This window comes from Podarcis bocagei (assembly GCF_964188305.1).
Source record: "Podarcis bocagei genome assembly, chromosome: Z".
Classification (NCBI taxonomy): domain Eukaryota; kingdom Metazoa; phylum Chordata; class Lepidosauria; order Squamata; family Lacertidae; genus Podarcis; species Podarcis bocagei.
This window is the reverse complement of record NC_138140.1, coordinates 22894437-22918161: the sequence shown is the minus strand read 5'-3', so window position 1 is coordinate 22918161 and position 23725 is coordinate 22894437. Positions and strand designations below refer to the sequence as shown.

The window sequence follows — 23725 nt, the reverse complement described above, 5'->3', positions numbered from 1 at the left end:
AGGCAGTGCATACTGCTCTACAGGGTGTGCAGGATCAGAGAAATGGTGTTGCTGGATCCAGCTCAGCTTAAAGCATAAATGTATAGTATTAATCCTTCCTCTCTCACACACAAAATTCACAATGGCATCTCTCTCTACCTGTCTTTTTGAATCCACCAAAACTTTTGTGACCATGAATATGAATGGAAACACTTGGGATACCTTTGTCTTGTTAGGATGGATATTTGTTATTTTTTAAATTGGTGTTCGAATAGCAAAAGTTGAGTTCCATGAACTGTTTCTATGAACTGAATTGAAGGTTCTCCACAGCAATTAAAACTAGTTATCTGGTAACCCTGCAAAGGAAAAGCTGCTCAAACTGAGCTTTACAGGGAGCTGTTGGAATGGATGAACGAACAAGATCATAATCCATCTTCAGGTGCATCTCACAGTACAGTGGTACCTTGGTTCTCGAACAGCTTAGTTGTCGAACAAATCGGCCCCTGAACACCACAAACCTGGAAGTGTTCCAGTTTGCGAATGTTTTTCGGAAGCCAAGCATCCAACACAGCTTCCGCTTGACTGCAGGAAGCTTCTGCAGCCAATCGGAAGCCACACCTTGGGTTTCGAAGGGTTCCAGGAGTTGAACTGACTCCCGGAACTGATTAAGTTTGAGAACCAGGTACCTCTAGTTACGAACATAATTCATTCCGGAGGTCCATTCTTAACCTGAAACTGTTCTTAACTAGAGGTGTGCTTTCACTAATGGGGCCTCTTGCTGCTGCTGCTGCGCCACCAGCACACAATTTCCGTTGTCATCCTGGGGCAAAGTTCTCAACTCGAGGTAACTCTTCCAGGTTAGCGGAGTTTGTAACCTGAAGCATTTGTAACCTGAGGTACCACTGTATAGAAAATGCAGCTTTTGGGAAGTACATTTGGCCATGATGTATATGGGTCATAAATATTAGTGTTTCAGGAACATTACTATTCAGACAAAGTTTATGGTTTATCAAAATCTAGGGGTCTCTCAAATCTCCAGATCTGGCACTGGTTAGCTATATCAAGAGCTCCACTTGTCATGTTAGCAAAGCAGCACAACAGAAATTAATCCATTTTGGTCACTTTATTAAATCAGATATTAAATAGCTTTAACTACCAAACAGCACTTCGAATGGTGAAAACACAGATAGCGTATTGCCATACTTGAATGCTTCTCCTTAGAAACACGTTTCCAGTCCTTAATATATATTTTACAAAACAGCCTTATAAGAAGTGACATATTTTCTACAGTACTCTTATGATATTTAATACACAACTGAAAAACTGTCTTAAAAACAAAATAAAAACATAGGCCAAGTCTTAACAGCTGTATGATTTCAGCAGCCAAAGCTGGTCAAGGGACTGAAACATTACTATGCAACTGGGACAAAAACATGTACAATATCACAATACTAAGCAAAAACGCTTTACATCCAAAGGAATAAACAGGTTACAAAAGGTGGAGAATTTAGCAGGCAAAACTGTATTACGAGCAACAAGTTATCATCTTATATAAGCTATTTCAACTAGGTAAACATTTAAAACAAATATAAAAATGAGTTTTTTTAATAACTGATGACATTTCTGTCATTAAATGTTGGTTAAAACGTGACGCTATACTAAAAAGCACGTTATTATGCAGCTATATGCCAAGTGAGAAATATGTATGAAAAGTGGTCCAAGTTTTAGTTCAATGCTTCTTGTCTCCAAGACATCCTCATCCACACCAGTTGCCTTTTTTCTGTTGTTGTTGAGGTTGAGAAAAAGTGTTGTCTTTAAAAAGTTGGTGAAAACTTTAGTCTCCTGAGTTGATGTAAAAATGCCACTCAGATTCCCAGCTCTATTTTACAAAATGTAGGAATATCCTGGGCAGCTACCATTTGCTTTCAAGCATTTGTCAAGGAATCTCTATTTTCACTTCCTCTGAAGCAAATATAGCAATTTTTGAGCACTTCCCTTCTCACCAAATTAAAGAAATGAATCACACCACTAGCTGAACAAGGGCTCAGGATGTCTTCCCATTGTTAAAAGAGCTGAAAACAGCAACTTATGGTTAAATCTGCTGCAATGATCAAGCTGTGCTCCTATTACCAACCAAAGCATTTTCACTGCAAAATTGAATCTTTCCCAAAATTAACATTGCCTGGGTGCTGACTGATTCACTCAGATAGGAGAAATAAAATGTAACCATTCTTCTAGAATGATTCATAAAACCAAACTTTTATTATTATTATATATTTATTTATTTATACCCTGCCTTTTTCTCTGACAGGGACTCAAAGCGCATTATAGATAAAAAATACGAAATTTTAGACTACAAATTAGCAACTCTTGCTTTTTCAGTGGTGTGAATCCTACCTAGCATTCATAAATCTCCAAAATAACCCTACTCTTTACTTGCTCCTTCTCCAATGCCTCATATGCACCTGTCATTTAATTTTATGCCTGCGTGCCAATAGCTGTATTTTCTTCTGGAGACATCAGCTAGACTAATGCGAGAAAAAGATTTAGTGGGTCTTCATAAGCCCAGAAAACAGACAACTATTCCACTTTCATGTTGTAAAAGTAGCTGTTAATGAAGCATAATTATTTGGAAATTTACTTCTCCCTCCAGCACAGAAACAAACAAACAAAAAACAAACAAAAAACCCAAGCTGTTTCTTCCACTTTCATATTTATATTTTTTTAAAGGGGGAAATAGGGTGGGAAAGGAATACAGGGTAAAATGAAATTCTTATCTATAAAACAAGGAATTATTTCACAACTCTTGACAGTACTGCAAACTGTGAAAGCACATTCCTTCATGTGGTTAAAGAGCAAATGGTTCTAGCCATTTCAAAACTGCTTACTGAAGACAGGCTCAATCCCAACCACTGCTACCATATTTGAGCGCCAAAGTACCAGGAGTATATTTCTCTTAGCCCGTCCACAACCATCCTACTGCCGGCAACAGGATGAGACCCTAGCACCAGTATAAAGGAGTCAAAAAAATGTGCTTTGTATCGGAACGAGCACATGGTGGAAGTATACTGGTGAAGGATAAAAAATTATTGATATTATTCCATCACATACATGAAATAAAAGTGGCAGAAGGCTAGAGGAAACAGCAACTTCTCAGGCTTTAACTTAAGGCTGCAGAGAGTTTCTAAAAAAACCTGCACGACTTGGAAGTTTAAAAGCAGTAGTATTTAAAAATATTGCACTCAGTTCTGTTTTAAGATCATTTTTAAATCTTATGGTTTTTTCCCCATCACAAATTCTAAGATTAGAATAAATTTCCGTGTCAGTTCTGTCTTTACACTTTCTATTTTGTGAAAGATTATAAAAAGTTCCATAATTTGAGGAATCAACTTTAACCAAGAACTCAGCTGTGCACATTTGTGTGTGAGACAACCAAAATATACAGATCTGTGTTACTTCACTAAGTTTCTCCCATTTAATGGCTGTTTTTATGGCTATTAACAGCAAGCATAGGAGTTTAAACAGGAAACCTGTACAGCCCCTAATGTTATGGAAAGGACCTGTTTTCACTGAAAACAACTGGATATCTCCTGTACTCAACACATGTAAGAAGATTCTAGGCAACACCACTAAATATCGGGGAGGGGGCGTTATGTCTTATTAAAACAAAGTGAATAATTACAATGGAACGTGCCGATTAAGCTGGGGGGGGGCGGAAATCATTCAAACTATTTAAACAGTTGAGTTCTGTTAAGCCATTGATTCCTAAAAAAATAAAAAAAGTTCTCTCTCACTCTGTGATTTTAACAATCCTTAAAAACTTTTAGTGCAAAATAATCACATTGGTTTCCCTTGGGATGGTCCTGGGCCTTTGCCACTCATTGGAAGAGGAGCCCGCTGCAAGGGGGGTGGGTGCTGCATTGCACCAGCAACAGATTGATACATCCCTCTCATATCTATCTGTTGGAAGTTGGAAGGATTCATAATCAAACCCGGCTTTGGCATCATTGCATGGCTCATGGCTGCTTGCTGAGCCACGTGCTGCGCTGCTTGCTGGTAGGTCAGCTGCTGTGGCTGCTGCTGGCTGTACTGCTGATGGAGTCTTCTGCTCATCAGAATCCTCTGAACACAACCGATTAGCTGTGGAGGGAAAAGTGGAGCTGTTATAAGGGCATGACCTGTCTCAATAATGCCTTTCCCTTCAGCCACAGTATCCCTGACAAATTGATTTTAACCTGAAACTTGATACTTGTTGCACCGCTACCACCATCACTAATGTCGCGGCATTTTCAAGCTAGTGACTGGAGGACCAGTTAGCAATACCATTTCGGACCACAGTCCCCAATGACTCACCCATTGTGTTGCAAGCAACCTTTATCTTGGTTGCCATCGGGGCAAGCACTCTCTGTGAAATTGCTCCCATCTATCAGTTACAACATTCTCTCCTCTAGTACCATTTTCCATCTCTCTACCCCACCCCCCGTCCAGCAACCTGAAAATTCTTATGTGAATGACCAAGTAAGTATTTTGTGGCAAACACCACACGAGAAAATACTTCCAGTCTGACAGTACGCCTCAGAAAAAGTTTCAGATTTCATAATATACAGTGGTGCCTCGCAAGACGAAATTAATTCGTTCCGCGAGTTTTGCCGTCTAGCGAATTTTTCGTCTTGCGAAGCACAGTTTAAACGGCTTAACAAAGTCGCAAGACGTTTTCGTCTTGCGAAGCAAGCCCATAGGGAAATTCGTCTTGCGAGGCAAATCGCGGACGAAAAAACCTTTCGTCTAGCGAGTTTTTTGTCTTGCGAGGCATTCGTCTTGCGAGGTACCACTGTAACATGAAAAACCCTGCAAGACTTTACATAACACGCATGTTAATTCCTTAGTGTTAAGAAGCACTGATTTCCAGCCAAAAGTATTTGGTTAGCAAGGAGGTAAACTTGAAAAGAATATAAATAATGTCTGGTGAAGGACTACTTCAGTTCTGCTCATTCAAGATTGTTTATATCTATTTCTAAAGAAATTGATTTTTCTTTCAGAAGTGCTATGAATTATATTGACTTTATACTGATCATCAAGATCTGCATAGTGCTTTTAAAATAAAATACAGAGAATGAAACAATTTTCCTTGTTGCAGTAGTATTTACATAGAATTATTATTATTATTATTATTATTATTATTATTATTATTATTATTATTATTATTATTATTCCACCATTCATCACTAGATCTCAGGCTGGTTCAAAGCATAAAAATACAAGAAAAAAATACAAAATACATAAAAAAGAATAAAAAACACAATATCCTCCACCCCCCTACCCCAAGGGCTCAACAAACAGATTACAGTGGTATCTCTGGTTGTGAACGGGATCCGTTCCGGAGGCCTGTTCACAACCTGAAAAGAACGCAACCCGTGTCTGCGCATCGGCGAGTCACAATTCACCGCTTCTGCACGTGCATGTGATGTCATTTTGCGCATCTGTTCCGTTATTTCTGGGTCGCCGCGGGACACAACCTGAAGACACGCAACCTGAAGCAAACGTAACATGAGGTATGACTACAGTGGTGCCTCGCAAGACGAAATTAATTCGTTCCGCAAGTTTTTTCTTCTTGTGAGTTTTTCGTCTTGCGATGCACGGTTTCCCATAGGAATGCATTGAAAATCAATTAATGCGTTCCTAGGGAAACCGCCTTCAGACCAGGTCCGGGGACAGTCTGTCCCCCGACCTCTTCTGAAGGCTGGGGGGGGGGGGGGACAAGGGCTTTTCTTCCCACTGCCAGCCTTCAGAAGGCTGTTCTGAAGGCTGGCGGTGGGAAAAAAAGCCCTTCTTCCCACCTCCCGCCCCGCAAGCTCCAGGGACAGGAGGGCTTTGCTGCCGACCGCCAGCATTTTAAAAGCCCCTGCTGTCCCGGGGCGATTTTAAAATGCTGGCGGGCGGGAGCGAAGTCTCTGCTGTCCTGGGGAGATTTTAAAATGCTGGGGGGCGGGAGCGAACGCTTCGCTCCCGCCCGCCAGCATTTTAAGATCGCCCGGGGCAGCAGAGACTTCTCGCCCAAAGCAAGGGGAGCTCTCCGAAGGGCTCCCCGTGCTTCGGGCGACAGGCTGCCGCCCCAAGCCTCGCGCACCTGGCGGGACCTCCTGCCGGGCGCGCCAGGCTTGCAGACACTCGCCCAAAGCAAGGGGAGCTCTCCGAAGGGCTCCCCGTGCTTCAGGTGACAGGCTGCCGCCCCAAGCCTCGCGCACCCGGCGGGACCTCCTGCCGGGCGCGCGAGGCTTGCAGACACTCGCCCAAAGCAAGGGGAGCTCTCCGAAGGGCTCCCCGTGCTTCAGGTGACAGGCTGCCGCCCCAAGCCTCGCGCACCCGGCGGGACCTCCTGCCGGGCGCGCGAGGCTTGCAGACACTCGCCCAAAGCAAGGGGAGCTCTCCGAAGGGCTCCCCGTGCTTCGGGTGACAGGCTGCCGCCCCAAGCCTCGCGCACCCGGCGGGACCTCCTGCCGGGCGCGCGAGGCTTGCAGACACTCGCCCAAAGCAAGGGGAGCTCTCCGAAGGGCTCCCCGTGCTTCGGGTGACAGGCTGCCGCCCCAAGCCTCGCGCACCCGGCGGGACCTCCTGCCGGGCGCGCGAGGCTTGCAGACACTCGCCCAAAGCAAGGGGAGCTCTCCGAAGGGCTCCCCGTGCTTCGGGTGACAGGCTGCCGCCCCAAGCCTCGCGCACCCAGTGGGACCTCCTGCCAGGCGCGCGAGGCTTGCAGACACTCGCCCAAAGCAAGGGGAGCTCTCCGAAGGGCTCCCCGTGCTTCGGGTGACAGGCTGCCGCCCCAAGCCTCGCGCACCCGGCGGGACCTCCTGCCGGGCGCGCGAGGCTTGCAGACACTCGCCCAAAGCAAGGGGAGCTCTCCGAAGGGCTCCCCGTGCTTCGGGTGACAGGACCTCCTGCCGGGCGCGCGAGGCTTGCAGACACTCGCCCAAAGATTTTAAAATGCTGGGGGTCGGGAGCGAAGCGTTCGCTGCCAACCCCCAGCATTTTAAGATCGCCCGGGACAGCATAGACTTCTCTGCTGTCCCGGGGAGATTTTAAAATGCTGGGGGTCGGGAGCGAAGCGTTCGCTGCCGACCCCCAGCATTTTAAGATCGCCCGGGACAGCATAGACTTCTCTGCTGTCCCGGGGAGATTTTAAAATGCTGGGGGTCGGCAGCGAACGCTTCGCTCCCGCCCGCCAGCATTTTAAGATCGCCCGGGGCAGCGGAGAAGTCTCCGCTGTCCCGGGAAGGCAGGGGCAAGCACTCTCTGTGAAATTGCTCCCATCTATCAGTTACAACATTCTCTCCTCTAGTACCATTTTCCATCTCTCTACCCCACCCCCCGTCCAGCAACCTGAAAATTCTTATGTGAATGACCAAGTAAGTATTTTGTGGCAAACACCACACGAGAAAATACTTCCAGTCTGACAGTACGCCTCAGAAAAAGTTTCAGATTTCATAATATACAGTGGTGCCTCGCAAGACGAAATTAATTCGTTCCGCGAGTTTTGCCGTCTAGCGAATTTTTCGTCTTGCGAAGCACAGTTTAAACGGCTTAACAAAGTCGCAAGACGTTTTCGTCTTGCGAAGCAAGCCCATAGGGAAATTCGTCTTGCGAGGCAAATCGCGGACGAAAAAACCTTTCGTCTAGCGAGTTTTTTGTCTTGCGAGGCATTCGTCTTGCGAGGTACCACTGTAACATGAAAAACCCTGCAAGACTTTACATAACACGCATGTTAATTCCTTAGTGTTAAGAAGCACTGATTTCCAGCCAAAAGTATTTGGTTAGCAAGGAGGTAAACTTGAAAAGAATATAAATAATGTCTGGTGAAGGACTACTTCAGTTCTGCTCATTCAAGATTGTTTATATCTATTTCTAAAGAAATTGATTTTTCTTTCAGAAGTGCTATGAATTATATTGACTTTATACTGATCATCAAGATCTGCATAGTGCTTTTAAAATAAAATACAGAGAATGAAACAATTTTCCTTGTTGCAGTAGTATTTACATAGAATTATTATTATTATTATTATTATTATTATTATTATTATTATTATTATTATTATTATTATTATTATTATTATTATTATTATTATTCCACCATTCATCACTAGATCTCAGGCTGGTTCAAAGCATAAAAATACAAGAAAAAAATACAAAATACATAAAAAAGAATAAAAAACACAATATCCTCCACCCCCCTACCCCAAGGGCTCAACAAACAGATTACAGTGGTATCTCTGGTTGTGAACGGGATCCGTTCCGGAGGCCTGTTCACAACCTGAAAAGAACGCAACCCGTGTCTGCGCATCGGCGAGTCACAATTCACCGCTTCTGCACGTGCATGTGATGTCATTTTGCGCATCTGTTCCGTTATTTCTGGGTCGCCGCGGGACACAACCTGAAGACACGCAACCTGAAGCAAACGTAACATGAGGTATGACTACAGTGGTGCCTCGCAAGACGAAATTAATTCGTTCCGCAAGTTTTTTCTTCTTGTGAGTTTTTCGTCTTGCGATGCACGGTTTCCCATAGGAATGCATTGAAAATCAATTAATGCGTTCCTAGGGAAACCGCCTTCAGACCAGGTCCGGGGACAGTCTGTCCCCCGACCTCTTCTGAAGGCTGGGGGGGGGGGGACAAGGGCTTTTCTTCCCACTGCCAGCCTTCAGAAGGCTGTTCTGAAGGCTGGCGGTGGGAAAAAAAGCCCTTCTTCCCACCTCCCGCCCCGCAAGCTCCAGGGACAGGAGGGCTTTGCTGCCGACCGCCAGCATTTTAAAAGCCCCTGCTGTCCCGGGGCGATTTTAAAATGCTGGCGGGCGGGAGCGAAGTCTCTGCTGTCCTGGGGAGATTTTAAAATGCTGGGGGGCGGGAGCGAACGCTTCGCTCCCGCCCGCCAGCATTTTAAGATCGCCCGGGGCAGCAGAGACTTCTCGCCCAAAGCAAGGGGAGCTCTCCGAAGGGCTCCCCGTGCTTCGGGCGACAGGCTGCCGCCCCAAGCCTCGCGCACCCGGCAGGACCTCCTGCCGGGCGCGCGAGGCTTGCAGACACTCGCCCAAAGCAAGGGGAGCCCTCTGAAGGGCTCCCCGTGCTTCGGGTGACAGGCTGCCGCCCCAAGCCTCGCGCACCTGGCGGGACCTCCTGCCGGGCGCGCCAGGCTTGCAGACACTCGCCCAAAGCAAGGGGAGCTCTCCGAAGGGCTCCCCGTGCTTCAGGTGACAGGCTGCCGCCCCAAGCCTCGCGCACCCGGCGGGACCTCCTGCCGGGCGCGCGAGGCTTGCAGACACTCGCCCAAAGCAAGGGGAGCTCTCCGAAGGGCTCCCCGTGCTTCAGGTGACAGGCTGCCGCCCCAAGCCTCGCGCACCCGGCGGGACCTCCTGCCGGGCGCGCGAGGCTTGCAGACACTCGCCCAAAGCAAGGGGAGCTCTCCAAAGGGCTCCCCGTGCTTCGGGTGACAGGCTGCCGCCCCAAGCCTCGCGCACCCGGCGGGACCTCCTGCCGGGCGCGCGAGGCTTGCAGACACTCGCCCAAAGCAAGGGGAGCTCTCCGAAGGGCTCCCCGTGCTTCGGGTGACAGGCTGCCGCCCCAAGCCTCGCGCACCCGGCGGGACCTCCTGCCGGGCGCGCGAGGCTTGCAGACACTCGCCCAAAGCAAGGGGAGCTCTCCGAAGGGCTCCCCGTGCTTCGGGTGACAGGCTGCCGCCCCAAGCCTCGCGCACCCAGTGGGACCTCCTGCCAGGCGCGCGAGGCTTGCAGACACTCGCCCAAAGCAAGGGGAGCTCTCCGAAGGGCTCCCCGTGCTTCGGGTGACAGGCTGCCGCCCCAAGCCTCGCGCACCCGGCGGGACCTCCTGCCGGGCGCGCGAGGCTTGCAGACACTCGCCCAAAGCAAGGGGAGCTCTCCGAAGGGCTCCCCGTGCTTCGGGTGACAGGCTGCCGCCCCAAGCCTCGCGCACCCAGTGGGACCTCCTGCCGGGCGCGCCAGGCTTGCAGACACTCGCCCAAAGCAAGGGGAGCTCTCCGAAGGGCTCCCCGTGCTTCAGGTGACAGGCTGCCGCCCCAAGCCTCGCGCACCCGGCGGGACCTCCTGCCGGGCGCGCGAGGCTTGCAGACACTCGCCCAAAGCAAGGGGAGCTCTCCGAAGGGCTCCCCGTGCTTCAGGTGACAGGCTGCCGCCCCAAGCCTCGCGCACCCGGCGGGACCTCCTGCCGGGCGCGCGAGGCTTGCAGACACTCGCCCAAAGCAAGGGGAGCTCTCCGAAGGGCTCCCCGTGCTTCGGGTGACAGGCTGCCGCCCCAAGCCTCGCGCACCCGGCGGGACCTCCTGCCGGGCGCGCGAGGCTTGCAGACACTCGCCCAAAGCAAGGGGAGCTCTCCGAAGGGCTCCCCGTGCTTCGGGTGACAGGCTGCCGCCCCAAGCCTCGCGCACCCGGCGGGACCTCCTGCCGGGCGCGCGAGGCTTGCAGACACTCGCCCAAAGCAAGGGGAGCTCTCCGAAGGGCTCCCCGTGCTTCGGGTGACAGGCTGCCGCCCCAAGCCTCGCGCACCCAGTGGGACCTCCTGCCAGGCGCGCGAGGCTTGCAGACACTCGCCCAAAGCAAGGGGAGCTCTCCGAAGGGCTCCCCGTGCTTCGGGTGACAGGCTGCCGCCCCAAGCCTCGCGCACCCGGCGGGACCTCCTGCCGGGCGCGCGAGGCTTGCAGACACTCGCCCAAAGCAAGGGGAGCTCTCCGAAGGGCTCCCCGTGCTTCGGGTGACAGGACCTCCTGCCGGGCGCGCGAGGCTTGCAGACACTCGCCCAAAGATTTTAAAATGCTGGGGGTCGGGAGCGAAGCGTTCGCTGCCAACCCCCAGCATTTTAAGATCGCCCGGGACAGCATAGACTTCTCTGCTGTCCCGGGGAGATTTTAAAATGCTGGGGGTCGGGAGCGAAGCGTTCGCTGCCGACCCCCAGCATTTTAAGATCGCCCGGGACAGCATAGACTTCTCTGCTGTCCCGGGGAGATTTTAAAATGCTGGGGGTCGGCAGCGAACGCTTCGCTCCCGCCCGCCAGCATTTTAAGATCGCCCGGGGCAGCGGAGAAGTCTCCGCTGTCCCGGGAAGGCAGGTGGGGGGGGAGCAAAGACTTTTGCCCCCCGCCGGCCTTCAGAAGAGGTCCAGGACCTCTTCTGAAGACCGGCTGTGGGCGAAAGTCTTTGCTCCCGACCGCCAGCAATTTAAAACAGGTCCCCGGAGATTTCCCTATGGGCTTTCGTCTTGCAAAGCAAGCCCATAGGGAAATTCGTCTTGCGAAGCGCCTCCAAAACAGAAAACCCTTTCATCTTGCGGGTTTTCCTTCTTGCGAGGCATTCGTCTTGCGGGGTACCACTGTATCTCTGAAATTCTTACAACAGCCTTGTTAAGGTAGGGCAGCAAAACTATCTTCATATTACAGGTGGGAGGGTGGATGGAGGATGAAAGCAAGTTTTCCCCCCCAACACTAAGCAGTGATACATGCCATCTATAAATTAGCTTATGTGGGTTGATACTGATTTTAAAAGGTTTTTTTGCCCGCAGATTGTTCCAGTCAGCTTCTTCAATTTTAGTGTCTAGGTCAGTTTCCCAAAATTGTTTAGTAGCTGAGCATCACTCAGTGGCCAGAACACTGAGTATTTTATGTAGTGTCAGCAGAATTTTTTTGGGAATGCTGAGTTGTATTTAGAAATATTTTTTCAGAAGATGCCATGATGTGAGTGCTTGGGATTTAATTGCTTGGTTTGAAATAAAATGTATATAACCTGATGTATGAATAGCTAATTCACATTGTACCCTCTCATTTTTTCCATAATTTGGTCTGCTGTAATAGAGTTAGCCTTTTTATAGAGATTAGCCAAAGTATATAGGCCTTTTTCTTTTTTTCACATCAACTTGGGTTTGTTTTTGTAGGTGAGTACATGGAAGGATGCAATGCAATTGGGATTAGCAGTGATACAGGTGGGGCTAATTTGAAGACCCAGTATCATTAGATTTTCAATTCTGTTGTTATAACTAGCTCTCATTCTTGAAGCCATATAAAGTTCCTCTTCTCTTTAAAACTAAAAAAATAATAATAATCTTTTCAGTACTACATATGGTTAAAACTCACTTGAACAGTACCTGCGCATGACATCTTTTTTTCTGCAGCAGGATTTCTTGGCAAGGTGATAAACACCCAGCTCTCACCAAGCTAAATCTAAGCTGCTAAAAAAGAGCTGGTGCAGATTAGGAGCAAGAAAGGCAAGCTGCATCACACTATGTAAATTACAGCTCAAGCAACTGCAGGGATGCCTCTAACCTGCAAGTGAGACCTAGGGAGGTGTAAGATTGATATCCACAATGCTAATAAAGGTCTTGTAAGCACTTGGGGTGGGATAAATCAGTTAATAGCTCCCCTTTTCAAATGTGCTTCTACATTACTGCCCTGTTTGTTTTTTACATGTGTCTACCTGAATCAAGAAGTGTTTGTGAGTCTTACCATCTGCTGCTTTGTCAGGACATCATTGTAGATGGCCTCCCGGCGCTTAACATCCAACTCCTGGGTTGCTTGTCGGCTTAGAGCTAAAGACTGGACCTGGGACTCTGTGAGCGTCAGATTCTCCTTCCACTGCAAATGAAAACACAACAGGGGGTTTTAGCAGTAGTTCTTATAGAGCCTCAATTTGTCCTGAAATGTGTCAACAGAGAGTTTTTGCCTTGAGAATACAGCAACTCAGTTTTCAAAAAAAGGTCTAAAATAAATCTGCTGAGACACTGCAACAGACTGCTCTGGCTGAAGACAGGCATAATATGGGTCACTGGGATTTTTCCTTCATGTGCAGGTTTTGTCTATCCACATATTCTTCATCTCTACCGGAGTGTCTTGTTTGGTAGTAATGCTGTAGAGAGGGAAGGGGTGGTGCTTGTTTTAGTTCAACAGCTGCAGAGGGGCTGCTTGGAGGTCAGGGGCACCCACCTTGGACAAGACATGTGAGAACAGGTGAGAGCAAGGTGTCCCAAAGGTCTTGGATATCAGGTGGAGAAGGCAAACTGAAAGACGGGAGGAGAAGTAATGGTTCTCTGGGTAATCTACCATTTCCTCAAGGATTATGCCTGCTGAATGTAACAGGGCTACGATTCTAAAGAGGATCTAGGGTTCTAAAGTGCTCTGTTAGGTACCTCTCTGACCTTAGCATGCCCAACAGATATGTGGAATTTTCCTCTTTGAATGACAGCTGGTAGACTGGGGAGAGGGAAGGGAAGAAGGGAGAGAGTACAAATTGCAAAGGGATAAGGACTATTTGGAAATGCAGATAGAGAAGTATCTGGTATTCTGCAGAAATGTAAACAGACAGTTATTTTATTAAGCTGCTCATAAAAAGAAGCATTCATAAAAATTAAAGTAGATCATGCTGATACAAAATTATGCAAATACAGTTTAAGTTCATAATATAATATAAATCCTAAATCTTTTACAAATTGAAAATGGCATATTTTGCTTGGCTGCTGACAGGATGCTGATTTAGTAAAATTTTAGCACAAACCTTATTTATGAAGTCCCCCTCACCCCACAAAATATATAGATGTCATCCATTAAAATAAGTGCCAGAGTTGACAACCATTTTCTGCAACAATCTTAACATAACCTCATGTACAACCCACAACCTGCAACTCCAAAACACTTAAAAGCTCCACTGATTTTGACTGATGGATTAGAAGTATGTGCTTACATCTCCAAAGAAAAAAATAGAACTTAACTATGGCTGTATTGTGTTCAGATGTCATTCATCCCATTTAACACTTAACTGAATACTATGTGATATTATAACAGAAGTCAGTTTAGAAGAGTTTATTTGGCCAAGACAATAAAGAAACAAATTAATGGAGTCATCCTACATAGGCCTTCCTGAAAGAAAGCTCCCCCATATACAGAAGGGGTAGCAACCTAAGGCCTGTGGGCCGGATGCGGACCAAATGCCTTCTAAATCTGGCCCACAGATGGTCCGGGAATCAGCGTGTTTTTATATGTGTAGAATGTGTACTTTTATTTAAAATGCATCTCTGGGTTATTTGTGGGGCATAAGGATCCATTCATTTCCCCCCCCCAAAAAAAAAATATAGTCCAGCCAACCACATGGTCTGAGGGACGGTGGACCGGCCCATGGCTGAAAAAGGTTCCTGACCCCAGAGATACAGTATAGTTTATAAGTAAATTACCATAGGACTGGGCTTTTTAAATGCCTGAAACAGATTTCTTCCTCACAGCACTGCAGCCAATTGATTAATCTGCAATCTCAGTATTACTGAAGGAAGGGGGGGGGAAACATACTGCAAACTATAATCAGCATTTAATGCAGTTCTCTGAAATGTATGCAACCTCAGAGCAAAAATGGCTCTTATCAGCAGTGAGTTTACTTACTATACTGGAAATGATGTCTTCAAGGGGTTGAATTCTTGCTCCAGTAACATTGTTGGTAGCTTCCAAAACTTTTTCTCTGCCTTGATTAATGAGGTCCTGAAAGAAAATTATGATTAAGAGTTGCTGAATGACTATAGATTAAGATATCTACAAATATAGTGAAAGTCCATTCCTACCTAGCTTCTTTATAATGCTTCCATATGATACAACTACCATGTCCAATCATATACATGTCCAATCACATGTTGGGCTACTGAATGGAAAATAATTTCAAACACTACTGTGTTTCTCACATAAACAATTTAATTGTGAGAGGCAACTCTGCTCCTCTGGTTTTTATTTAACTACATTAAGGAGTAACTTTCACAAAACAGCCCAGAAACGAGCATCTTACCAGTCAATGCACACAGCACTTTCATTGTGAAGCGAAAGAACTAGGTTCATGGTCGGGCACAATAATATGACTATGTAAGGCATCCTCAGCATGAAGCAACTATCATGTTAATGGTATTTGAAACTTTCCCACCTACCTCAAGCTGCTGGTTGCTCATAGCTGACAATGCTGCCAAATTGAAAGGAATATATGGAGCCTGTGCATTAAAGTTGGTGGGGAACATGTTTGCCCCCATTGGCATGTTGAAACGCATCGTCAGGCCCTGAAAAAACAGAGGTAGCTCTTCTGAGTATTCAAAGCTGAAGGTTTGAGAATATATGACTGGTACTCACCTGAATGATCACTGCAGATGGTGACAGCAGTCACGAAATTAAAAGACACCTACTTCTTGGGAGAAAAGCAATGACAAACCTAGACAGCATCTTAAAAAGCAGAGACATCACCTTGCCAACAAAGGTCCGTATAGTTAAAGCTATGGTTTTCCCAGTAGTGATGTATGGAAGTGAGAGCTGGACCATAAAGAAGGCGGATTGCCAAAGAATTGATGCTTTTGAATTATAAGATTACTACTAGGTTGGGCTCTGGCGCCATCCCCTTGAAGAATGTAGGAGTGTAGTTTAGGAAATAGGCTGCTACCTTCCTCAGTTCTGCAGACTCACCAAGCACAAGGAGACATCAGTCATCACAATATGCTTATTTCAATAAACCAAACCAAAATTTTGGGAGGGCTTTCTAGTAATTGGAGGGGCAAGGAGATGTTTGGTCTTTTACAGATAGCAATGGATAACACTTATTTTTTCTGGAAATACAGTGTGCAGTTTTGCTTAAGCCCCAAACCAAATGTGTGAAATCATAGTAAATGCTTTAACAAGGCACTGAAATGATATATTCAGAACTGGGGCATGAAGAATTCCTGATTTTTGCTTATCTTTATTTTAACTGTGTCTTCCTTCTTGTGTGGTTTATATGAAGCAGTGCTTCACTGCCAATCCAGTCAATAAGAAATTAGTAGTACTGGGGTAGGGCAGTGAAAACAATAAGAGCTCTTCACATTTAACAACCAAACTCTACAAGGATTCCTCTAGCAAATGCATTTTTTGATCACAGGCCAAATCCATCTACTAAAGTCTGTCTATACTGGAAACTCAAGGCTCCTGTTTTCTGAGGTATACTCCTTGCCCAAACATACTGAAGATGCAGAACAATTGTCTGAGTCACAGAACGAAATTGCTCTAAATGGCTTAAGGCATCCTACCTTCTTTTCAGCTTCATATTCATCCCAAGCCGCCTTCCTCTCCTCTTCAGTCAATTCTTCTTCCTCTTTGTGGTCCAAGAGGGAATCATGTTCATGATAGCCCACTATATGTTCTTTGCAGATCTGGAGGATTTCAGCTAGAATTGTATCCTGGTAAATAAAAATGCCAGAACATTCAGTAAGCACATATAAAAATTCTTTAATGGCAAGTGGCGGGTCCTGATGCATGCTTCTCATCAGGGGATATTAAAGCAGCGGAAGGAGGAAAGTTTGTTTCCTCACCATCTCATTTCTATGGCCTAATCAAGCTTTTGGTGAAATTTAGCTTTTGAAGTCCAATTTGGTTCTCCCCAGGCAGGGAATTCAGTTTTTAACTGTGCAAATGCACTCCTGCCCACCACAAAGACCTGGGCATCCAGCCTCAAAGCTGATTCCAGGAGCACACCCAAACTGTGAACCTGTTTCAGGGGGGAGGTGTTACAGGGCTAACAGGACAGATAGGCACCTCATCTTCAGGTGAGACATAACCTGCACTTTTAAGTCACAAAGCCCCAAACACATCCATAGAATAAAACTGATCACAAAGCGTATCAGTAACTGGGAAGAACAAAAAAGTAGAGTAGCAAAACTATATGTAGATGGAAGTTGAAAAAAGGCCAGAATCAAAAATTAAATTAGCACAAAGGAGCTCTCTTCCATGCTACGTAAGAGGACTTAAAATGGCTGGAGAATTCTCAGACATGCATTTGCCTTCGTTCCTATGGTAACAATACTGTTGAATACAGTGCAATTTAATCCATATATACCATGCCAACAGAGTCATCAAAATGTGGTTTAAATTATACGCAACTGGGTAGATCTGCATTTCTTTGTCTGAAATGCAACTTGTATTCAATAAAGGTCAAGGCTTGAAAGGTAAAAACGTTATAAACTATTTATTGATGGTCTCCCACAATTCAAAGTGCATGTTTAATGAAGGAATTTGTGTGAAGATTTATTTCAAAAATGTAAAATATCTTTGCTAGAAGATACAGCTCTCTATATTGATGTTACAAATGGCTTTTATACAGTATCATACAAAATCTCCCCAGCTGCTTTTCAAATCTGTACATTAAAAAATTCTAAGTTTCAGTATAAAGACAGCTTGAGCAAAAGCAACAACATGTGTAGAAAAGTAAGAACCACGAAAGTATCTCACTAACAACTTCAGCTTTGGGACACAATGTATGTCCATCTTTTAAAGCCAATTTCTAAAAAGTTGCCCCCCAAAATCATTTCTATTTTCCAACTTATTTCCTCCCAAAATAAAACTTTGAATTTTTTCATAAAGATGATATCCCAAGAAAGTTTTCAAGTTGTATTCTTTCAATTTTCCTTTAAGCACAGGATAAAGATGTTTACTTTTTCATTAATTTTTTCAGTTGAGATATCATTTTAGATACTTCTCAACTAGTGAGTTCATGAACCAATCTGAAAGTTGTCCAATAATTTCAAGCTCATAATCTTAAGAAGCACACTGCAACATCTCTTTCTATTTAACACAGGGTTAGGCAACGAAACCAACCTGCCAAATATTCAATCTTCAAATTGATGAGTGAGAGAAACTTGTTGGGTGCAATACTATCAGAGAATGTAACATTAATTATGTAAGTTATGTAATTTCATGACAGCAGATAACAAGATGAATAATGCATTTTGGCAACAAATACCATTTAGAATGGAAAGTTATGCCTTCTCAACATCTCTACTCAACAGTACTTTAAAAAAAACCTCAACAACCACCCACCAACATGCCCCAGTAAAACATTTCTTAACGTTTGCATGATTCTTGAAACATTGTTTCAATGAACTCATCAATAAACACTTCAATATTGATAGGAATATTGTTTTCTGATGTGAATTGCACTCAACAAGTCTCCCTTCTTTTCCAAGCAAAGAAAACACAATGCAAATAGTTTTGCTAAAAAAATTCCCACAACCTTACATATCCTCTGCAGAGTGAAAGCATCAACCGCAAATATCCTCTCATTTGCTGGATTGATTTCCATTCCAGACATGGTACAAATAAATGAACTTTGGCAATTTTCGCTCTTTTTGGAATTTTTGCAATTCGTCAACATCTATACTGTTCAGTACTATACCACATTCAGCAATATCTGGTTTCTTTATCGCACACTGTGGTGTAACATCAGTACTTATGGAACTAAGCATGGAAACAAACTAAGGAGAGCTGAAGGGGGTGGGGACTAGGAGTTGTGACCTTTTATATTCAATTTACTTTTACCAAAGTGACCAATTAAGGGCCAAAATAGTGAATCTAAAAGGCTGAACTTTTTGTTCTTGTATAGATAGAAAAAATGTATGCACTGATTATTATTTTGTTTTAAAAAAATTGGAACCCTAACCTGCAATTCTGGAAGCTTCACCAGAAGTTAAGCAGCATAGGGAATTTGTAAAATAAGGTAAAAACACAACAAACTGCTGGCAGAGCTTCAGGTGTGGCTGCATTGTTCTAATCATTAGGACTGCTTGGTAATGTAGTATTAAGTGCAACAAAGATATTATGGGAGTCGTGAGTCAGAATTCGTCAGGGCATTCTATTCAAGGAGCAATCTCCCAGGACTCAAAAATTAGCAGGCAATAAAAGCCAGCAAGAGTTCCAAGGAATGTACAATATGGACTGGAACTGGGACATTGTTAGGTAGCTCTCTTGGTCAGGCAGCAATAAATCAAAGTGAATGAAATGAAGTATTTAAGAGTTCCTAATGTACAACTGAGGACTCAGGTGTTAAAAAAGGAAACTTGGCAGAGAAAGCCAAGCCAGCTAAATAAATCCTCCAGGAAATGAATCCTCGTACACATCTGAGAACATTATTAAGCCATTCTGAAACTAAGAAGCTGGATGCTCTGCAATCCCATGAATAAGGCAAGAGCGCAACCCTTCACACTTTGAGGCACTTGTCAAGGGAGTGACTTGCAAAAAACACTTCTGCGAATTAAACTGTTATGTGGAAAGCAGTCCAGGGATTAGCAGCAGAATGATGACTCCATTTCATTATTTTTCTCAGGTTACACCTTTTATTCTGGTGGAGATTTTGTAATGCTAACCCATCCCCCGTTTCCTACTTCAATTTCACAGTGCCAAATTTGCAAGTGAAATGCCTGGACTTAGGAAATGCAATGTAGAAAGAGGCCCTGATTTGTCCGATCTCTCCTACTCTCTGGTTCATCCAATCTTGCCCCCTTCCTCCCTGCTTGGTTTATGCCAGAAAATGGCTGCTATCTACTATCAAACAAGCAAGAAAATAATGAAGTGAGCAAACTCCTGGTGTTCTGAATTTATAGTGAGGATTAGGCATAATTCCTTTCACATAGCGAGCAAGTGGATCGGGACCTGCATGCACTGCTCAAGACAGACAGAAGGGCTAAAAAGATCCTTGGTTTCATTCTGCATGACAATTCATATTTACTCCCTGCTCCCCCCACAAAAAGGCACATACCTAAATATTTTGGTATTGTAGGTGCTAACTGTACATATTGACTTACTTTTGGTAACATAGGTGTATCCCTTTTTTTCTTCTTTTCTGAATTAGGATCATCCAACAAGTCTGGCTCAAAAGTATACAGCTCAGTGAGTTCATTCATGGTAAAGTGGCGTTCAACCTGTTGCTGATCAACCACCCGGAAAGATAGTGACTGTTTAGTTACTTGACGATCGTAGATCTTGTCTTCCATTGTTCCCTTCAAAACAAAAATACATTACAATTTATGTCCACACGCACATTTGAGAGACCCCAACCACCAACCCAGAGTTCCCTCAAGCTCTCTGCCACTGTTTTGCAACACACACACACACACACACACACACACACACACACACACACACCCTACTGCTGATGAAAGGGATACCCAATGAAGCTGGTTGGCAGTAGTTTCAAGGTGAAAGAAAACACTTTAACTCACTTGATGCAAAAATATGCCATTCAAACCTTATTGAATGCAAGCAAGGTAGCAAGTAAGTAAATAAAAAAAAATATTTTAAAAAAATCGGAATTCATTGCAACGAAACATGTGGTGGTGGCTGCTGGTTCAGATGTCTTTAAAGGGGGAATATGACAAATGCATGGATAATTGGATGGAACCTCTGTCTTCAGAGGTACTGCACCACTGAGTTGCTGAAGGGCAACTTGTGTGTGTGTGTGCTAAAATTTCTGAGCATGTCAAGTCACACAGTTTGAAAGAATATACAGTGGTACCTCGGTTTACGAACTTAATCTGTTCTGGAGGTCCGTTCTTAAACCGAGGGGCACTTTCCCTAATGAGGCCTCCCACCGCCAGTGCCCTTCCACCTTTTGGATTCCGTTCTTAGACCGAGGTAAAGTTTTCAAACCAAGACACTATTTCCGGTTTTGTGGAGTTTATAAACCGAATAGTTCGTAAACAGGGCTGTTCTTAAACTGAGGTACCACTGTACATGGTTGGTATGGTTGATTTTTAGAGCTTCATGTTTTCTTCTGGAAACTTGCTTCAATTTCTTAAGCCTACAACTACACTGAAGCTAACAAATATGAGAAGACAAAAAATAAGGATGAATCTAGTCATACTACACTATTTTCTAGAATTTATTGTTGAACTTATCTAGAACTATACACACATCACATGGAAAGCATTTAATTCAAACCTACCTGAGCCAAGAAGCGGTACACAAACACTGGTTTATTTTGCCCAAAGCGATAAACCCTGAAAATACTCTGGATATCATATGATGGATTCCAAGAAGCATCAAAAATAATTACTCTATTTGCAGCCACCAGGTTTATTCCAAGGGATCCTGCTTTAGTAGAGATAATAAACAAACGGCCTCTGCAAAAAGGAAAGTAAATTTTAATTCCTCTCACAATCATTCCTAATTAATTTAAACAGATACTTCCCTCCCCTCCCCAAATCAAAGGAATATTCATTAGTCTGAGTGACAAAACAAGATGGTGGTTGTTTAAAAATGTGATATTATTGTGTTTTATTTTTGCAATATTTATAGTGTGTAGTGTTTTTCATCTACTGGGAAATTCTCATGCCCATACACAACCTTGTACCTTATTTTACATTGGCCCATAAGTTAAATTTGTTGCTTAAGTGAAAACAACACTTTGCAGTTACTGTAGTAAATGCCACTTTGAAGTCATAGTAAACCATGAGAGCAAGACGGAGCAGATGTGCCCATAAGGAGCTCCGAATCACCAAGCCATGTCCCAAGGTATCTGAACAGTTTGTCAAACTAAAAAGCAAACAAAATTTTAACAGGCTGGGGTGATTGTTGGTTATACTGCTGAAGCAATCTACATTCTGTGGAAGACAGTTATGAATATACATCAAAAAGTTTGAGTGGAACACTTGAAATCTTGGAAAACTATATTTAGTGAAACAGACTATGTGCACACAATACTAAACTCGTTTATCTGGGGTTTTTTCCTTTTCTTTTATCTGTATTTTCTTTTGATGTTATGTCACTTTAAGGCAAATCTTTTTTGTATAAAACACCTAACAAATGCAATAAGAAACAAACATTGGGGGTGGTGTTAGTGCCGCATAGGTAAGCCTGATCAAAACTGAGCAAAGCATGGGGGTTGAACGCTCCCAGTCTCCCTGCAAAACTGCAAGTTACAATAAGGATTACATAAGGATTTATTTATTTTTTAGTTCAGCACTCACATGCAGAGGAATACTAGAGAGATTTACCTTACTATGGTCAAAAATTGTCTAAATCCACACATGTGTTGTGAACAGCAAGTTTGTCACATCAAAGGGCAGGACATGTGTCAGCACAAACCTATAATCAACTAACTCAACAGGAAGCCTTTAACATAGCGACAGAAGCCCTTTCTTAAATGAAATCCAAACATCAAATGCATTTCTTCTCATTAAGAGAGGAAGTAACTAATTATGCCAGCAGCAGGGACCAAAGCAAGGCCAGAAAAACAAGGACAGGAACTGAGTGGGTTAAAACAGGCCACAACTTTATTGATGGCAGATGGAACAGCAGGAACAGCAACCCCAAGTCTCAGAGTGCTGGACTGCTGCTGTTGCTAAGATGGCTATTGGGGAAGGACAGTTACTAAGAAAGTTGACAGTGTATGCTGCTCCACCCACTGTTGTCAACAAGAGTGTGTGGCAGGAATATCAGTCCCCAAATTGAACTGGCCCTTACCCCAAGGCCCCCAAAAGAGGGAGAGGAAGTCAAAAGGCACTGAACAATGCCTAGGATGGATCCCCAATAAAAGACCCAGGAGTTAATAAGAGGGGTGGGCAGGGAATTATGTCTTAGGTCTACTCCAAACCAACCGCGCACCACTAGCCAATGACAGACTGGCTCAGAACAGTCACATGGACTCTGGGTGTAGTAGGATGGCCTAGCCCAACTGGGTCTTCCTGCTCTCCCGCCTTCTGCGTGGTCTGGTCCCAAAGGAGATTCTTGCCAAAGTCAGAATATGTATTAACTCTTCAAAATATTTTATTGAAATTAACTGTTTTTAAAATGTGCTTTAATCTAGTTTTTAGCTTACTGTCAATTTTAATTATTGTTTGAAGGTTACAATTTTTTTACAGGTAAATTGTTCTTTTTGTAAAGCACTTTGAGAGTTGCTTTTTTAAAAAAAAATCAAGCGCTATATAAATTTTATGAAATAAATAAAGCAAGTATGACTTGCTGCGGTTAAAGATTTGTAATTCAATATTAAACCTACTTACATGAAAGTTAATTCCCACTGTTTTTATTTCCTGACAATGCAACACAGGCTTTTTCCTGGGCAAGTGAATATAGGACTGCAGTCTGTGGCATTTATAAACTAACTTGGGGGAACAAAGTGCCCCAGCACCAACGACTGCTTCACAGGGCTCATTTCCTAGATGCATTACAATGGTTGGAAAAGATATACTTTTATCACTTATATAAATTTACAAGCAGAAAAGGGTGTGGGTTTCTTTTACCTGACATTCGTTACATCATTAAATTCTTCAGCCCACTTCTTTCTTGATTGTGCTGTTGTAGAGCCATCTAAACGATAATAATCTATATTTCTGAACCATTTCCCTTCACCTGGGAATTAAAAAAAAACAAATTATTATATATCAATTGAATAAGACATAGGGGCAAGTCTTATGCTTACCGACCCCCATAGTTCTTCCTCTTTAGCTTCCCTGCTGAGCAGCATAATCCAAATCTTTTGCCCACACTGTATCCCTGGAAGATGTGTTTACAAAGTCCAGTAAGATATATTTTCACAATCTAAGGAATTCACATTTATGGAGGGGATAGAAAGGCAAACTGTTCAAATTTGACTGAGCCTATTTTGGAGAATAGGAGTCAGATGAAACCTACTGGAAGATAAGCAGGATTAGGAAAACATTTATTATGAATGAACTTAGTAAATAATGATATGGTTTACAAATTCAAATGCAAGCTGCTTGCATGATATGCATGCTTCAAACAAAGTTGTGATGGAAAGCTTAGCTAGACCAGAGTTTAGTGGTGCAGTGCAGCAGAATTTCACCACGGTGCTTAGCTGGAGCCTCTCTCTGATTGGCTGTGGGTACAGCTAGCCACAGAGGGGTTGAGCTAGCACTTTGGGAAAAGAAAAGCAGTTTGAGGCGAGAGCTGCAGTTCTTG

At 44.2% G+C, this 23725-nt stretch overlaps 1 protein-coding gene across 6 annotated transcripts in view; it reads right to left on the bottom strand.

The window, feature by feature from the left end:
- Positions 1 to 1087: 1087 nt before the first annotated feature.
- Positions 1088 to 23725, bottom strand: part of ATRX (ATRX chromatin remodeler) — a 107954-nt gene continuing 85316 nt past the window's right edge. For all 6 annotated transcript variants that reach the window (XM_081178646.1, XM_081178648.1, XM_081178647.1 and 3 more), the window contains 8 exons: positions 23047 to 23155; positions 20748 to 20925; positions 19609 to 19803; positions 16063 to 16212; positions 14944 to 15069; positions 14414 to 14509; positions 12494 to 12622; positions 1088 to 4119 (listed from right to left, as the gene is read on the bottom strand). In XM_081178646.1, the coding sequence (XP_081034772.1) occupies positions 3817 to 4119; positions 12494 to 12622; positions 14414 to 14509; positions 14944 to 15069; positions 16063 to 16212; positions 19609 to 19803; positions 20748 to 20925; positions 23047 to 23155 (1286 nt within the window). In that variant the 3' untranslated portion in view covers positions 1088 to 3816. The remainder of the gene's footprint in view (positions 4120 to 12493; positions 12623 to 14413; positions 14510 to 14943; positions 15070 to 16062; positions 16213 to 19608; positions 19804 to 20747; positions 20926 to 23046; positions 23156 to 23725) is intronic.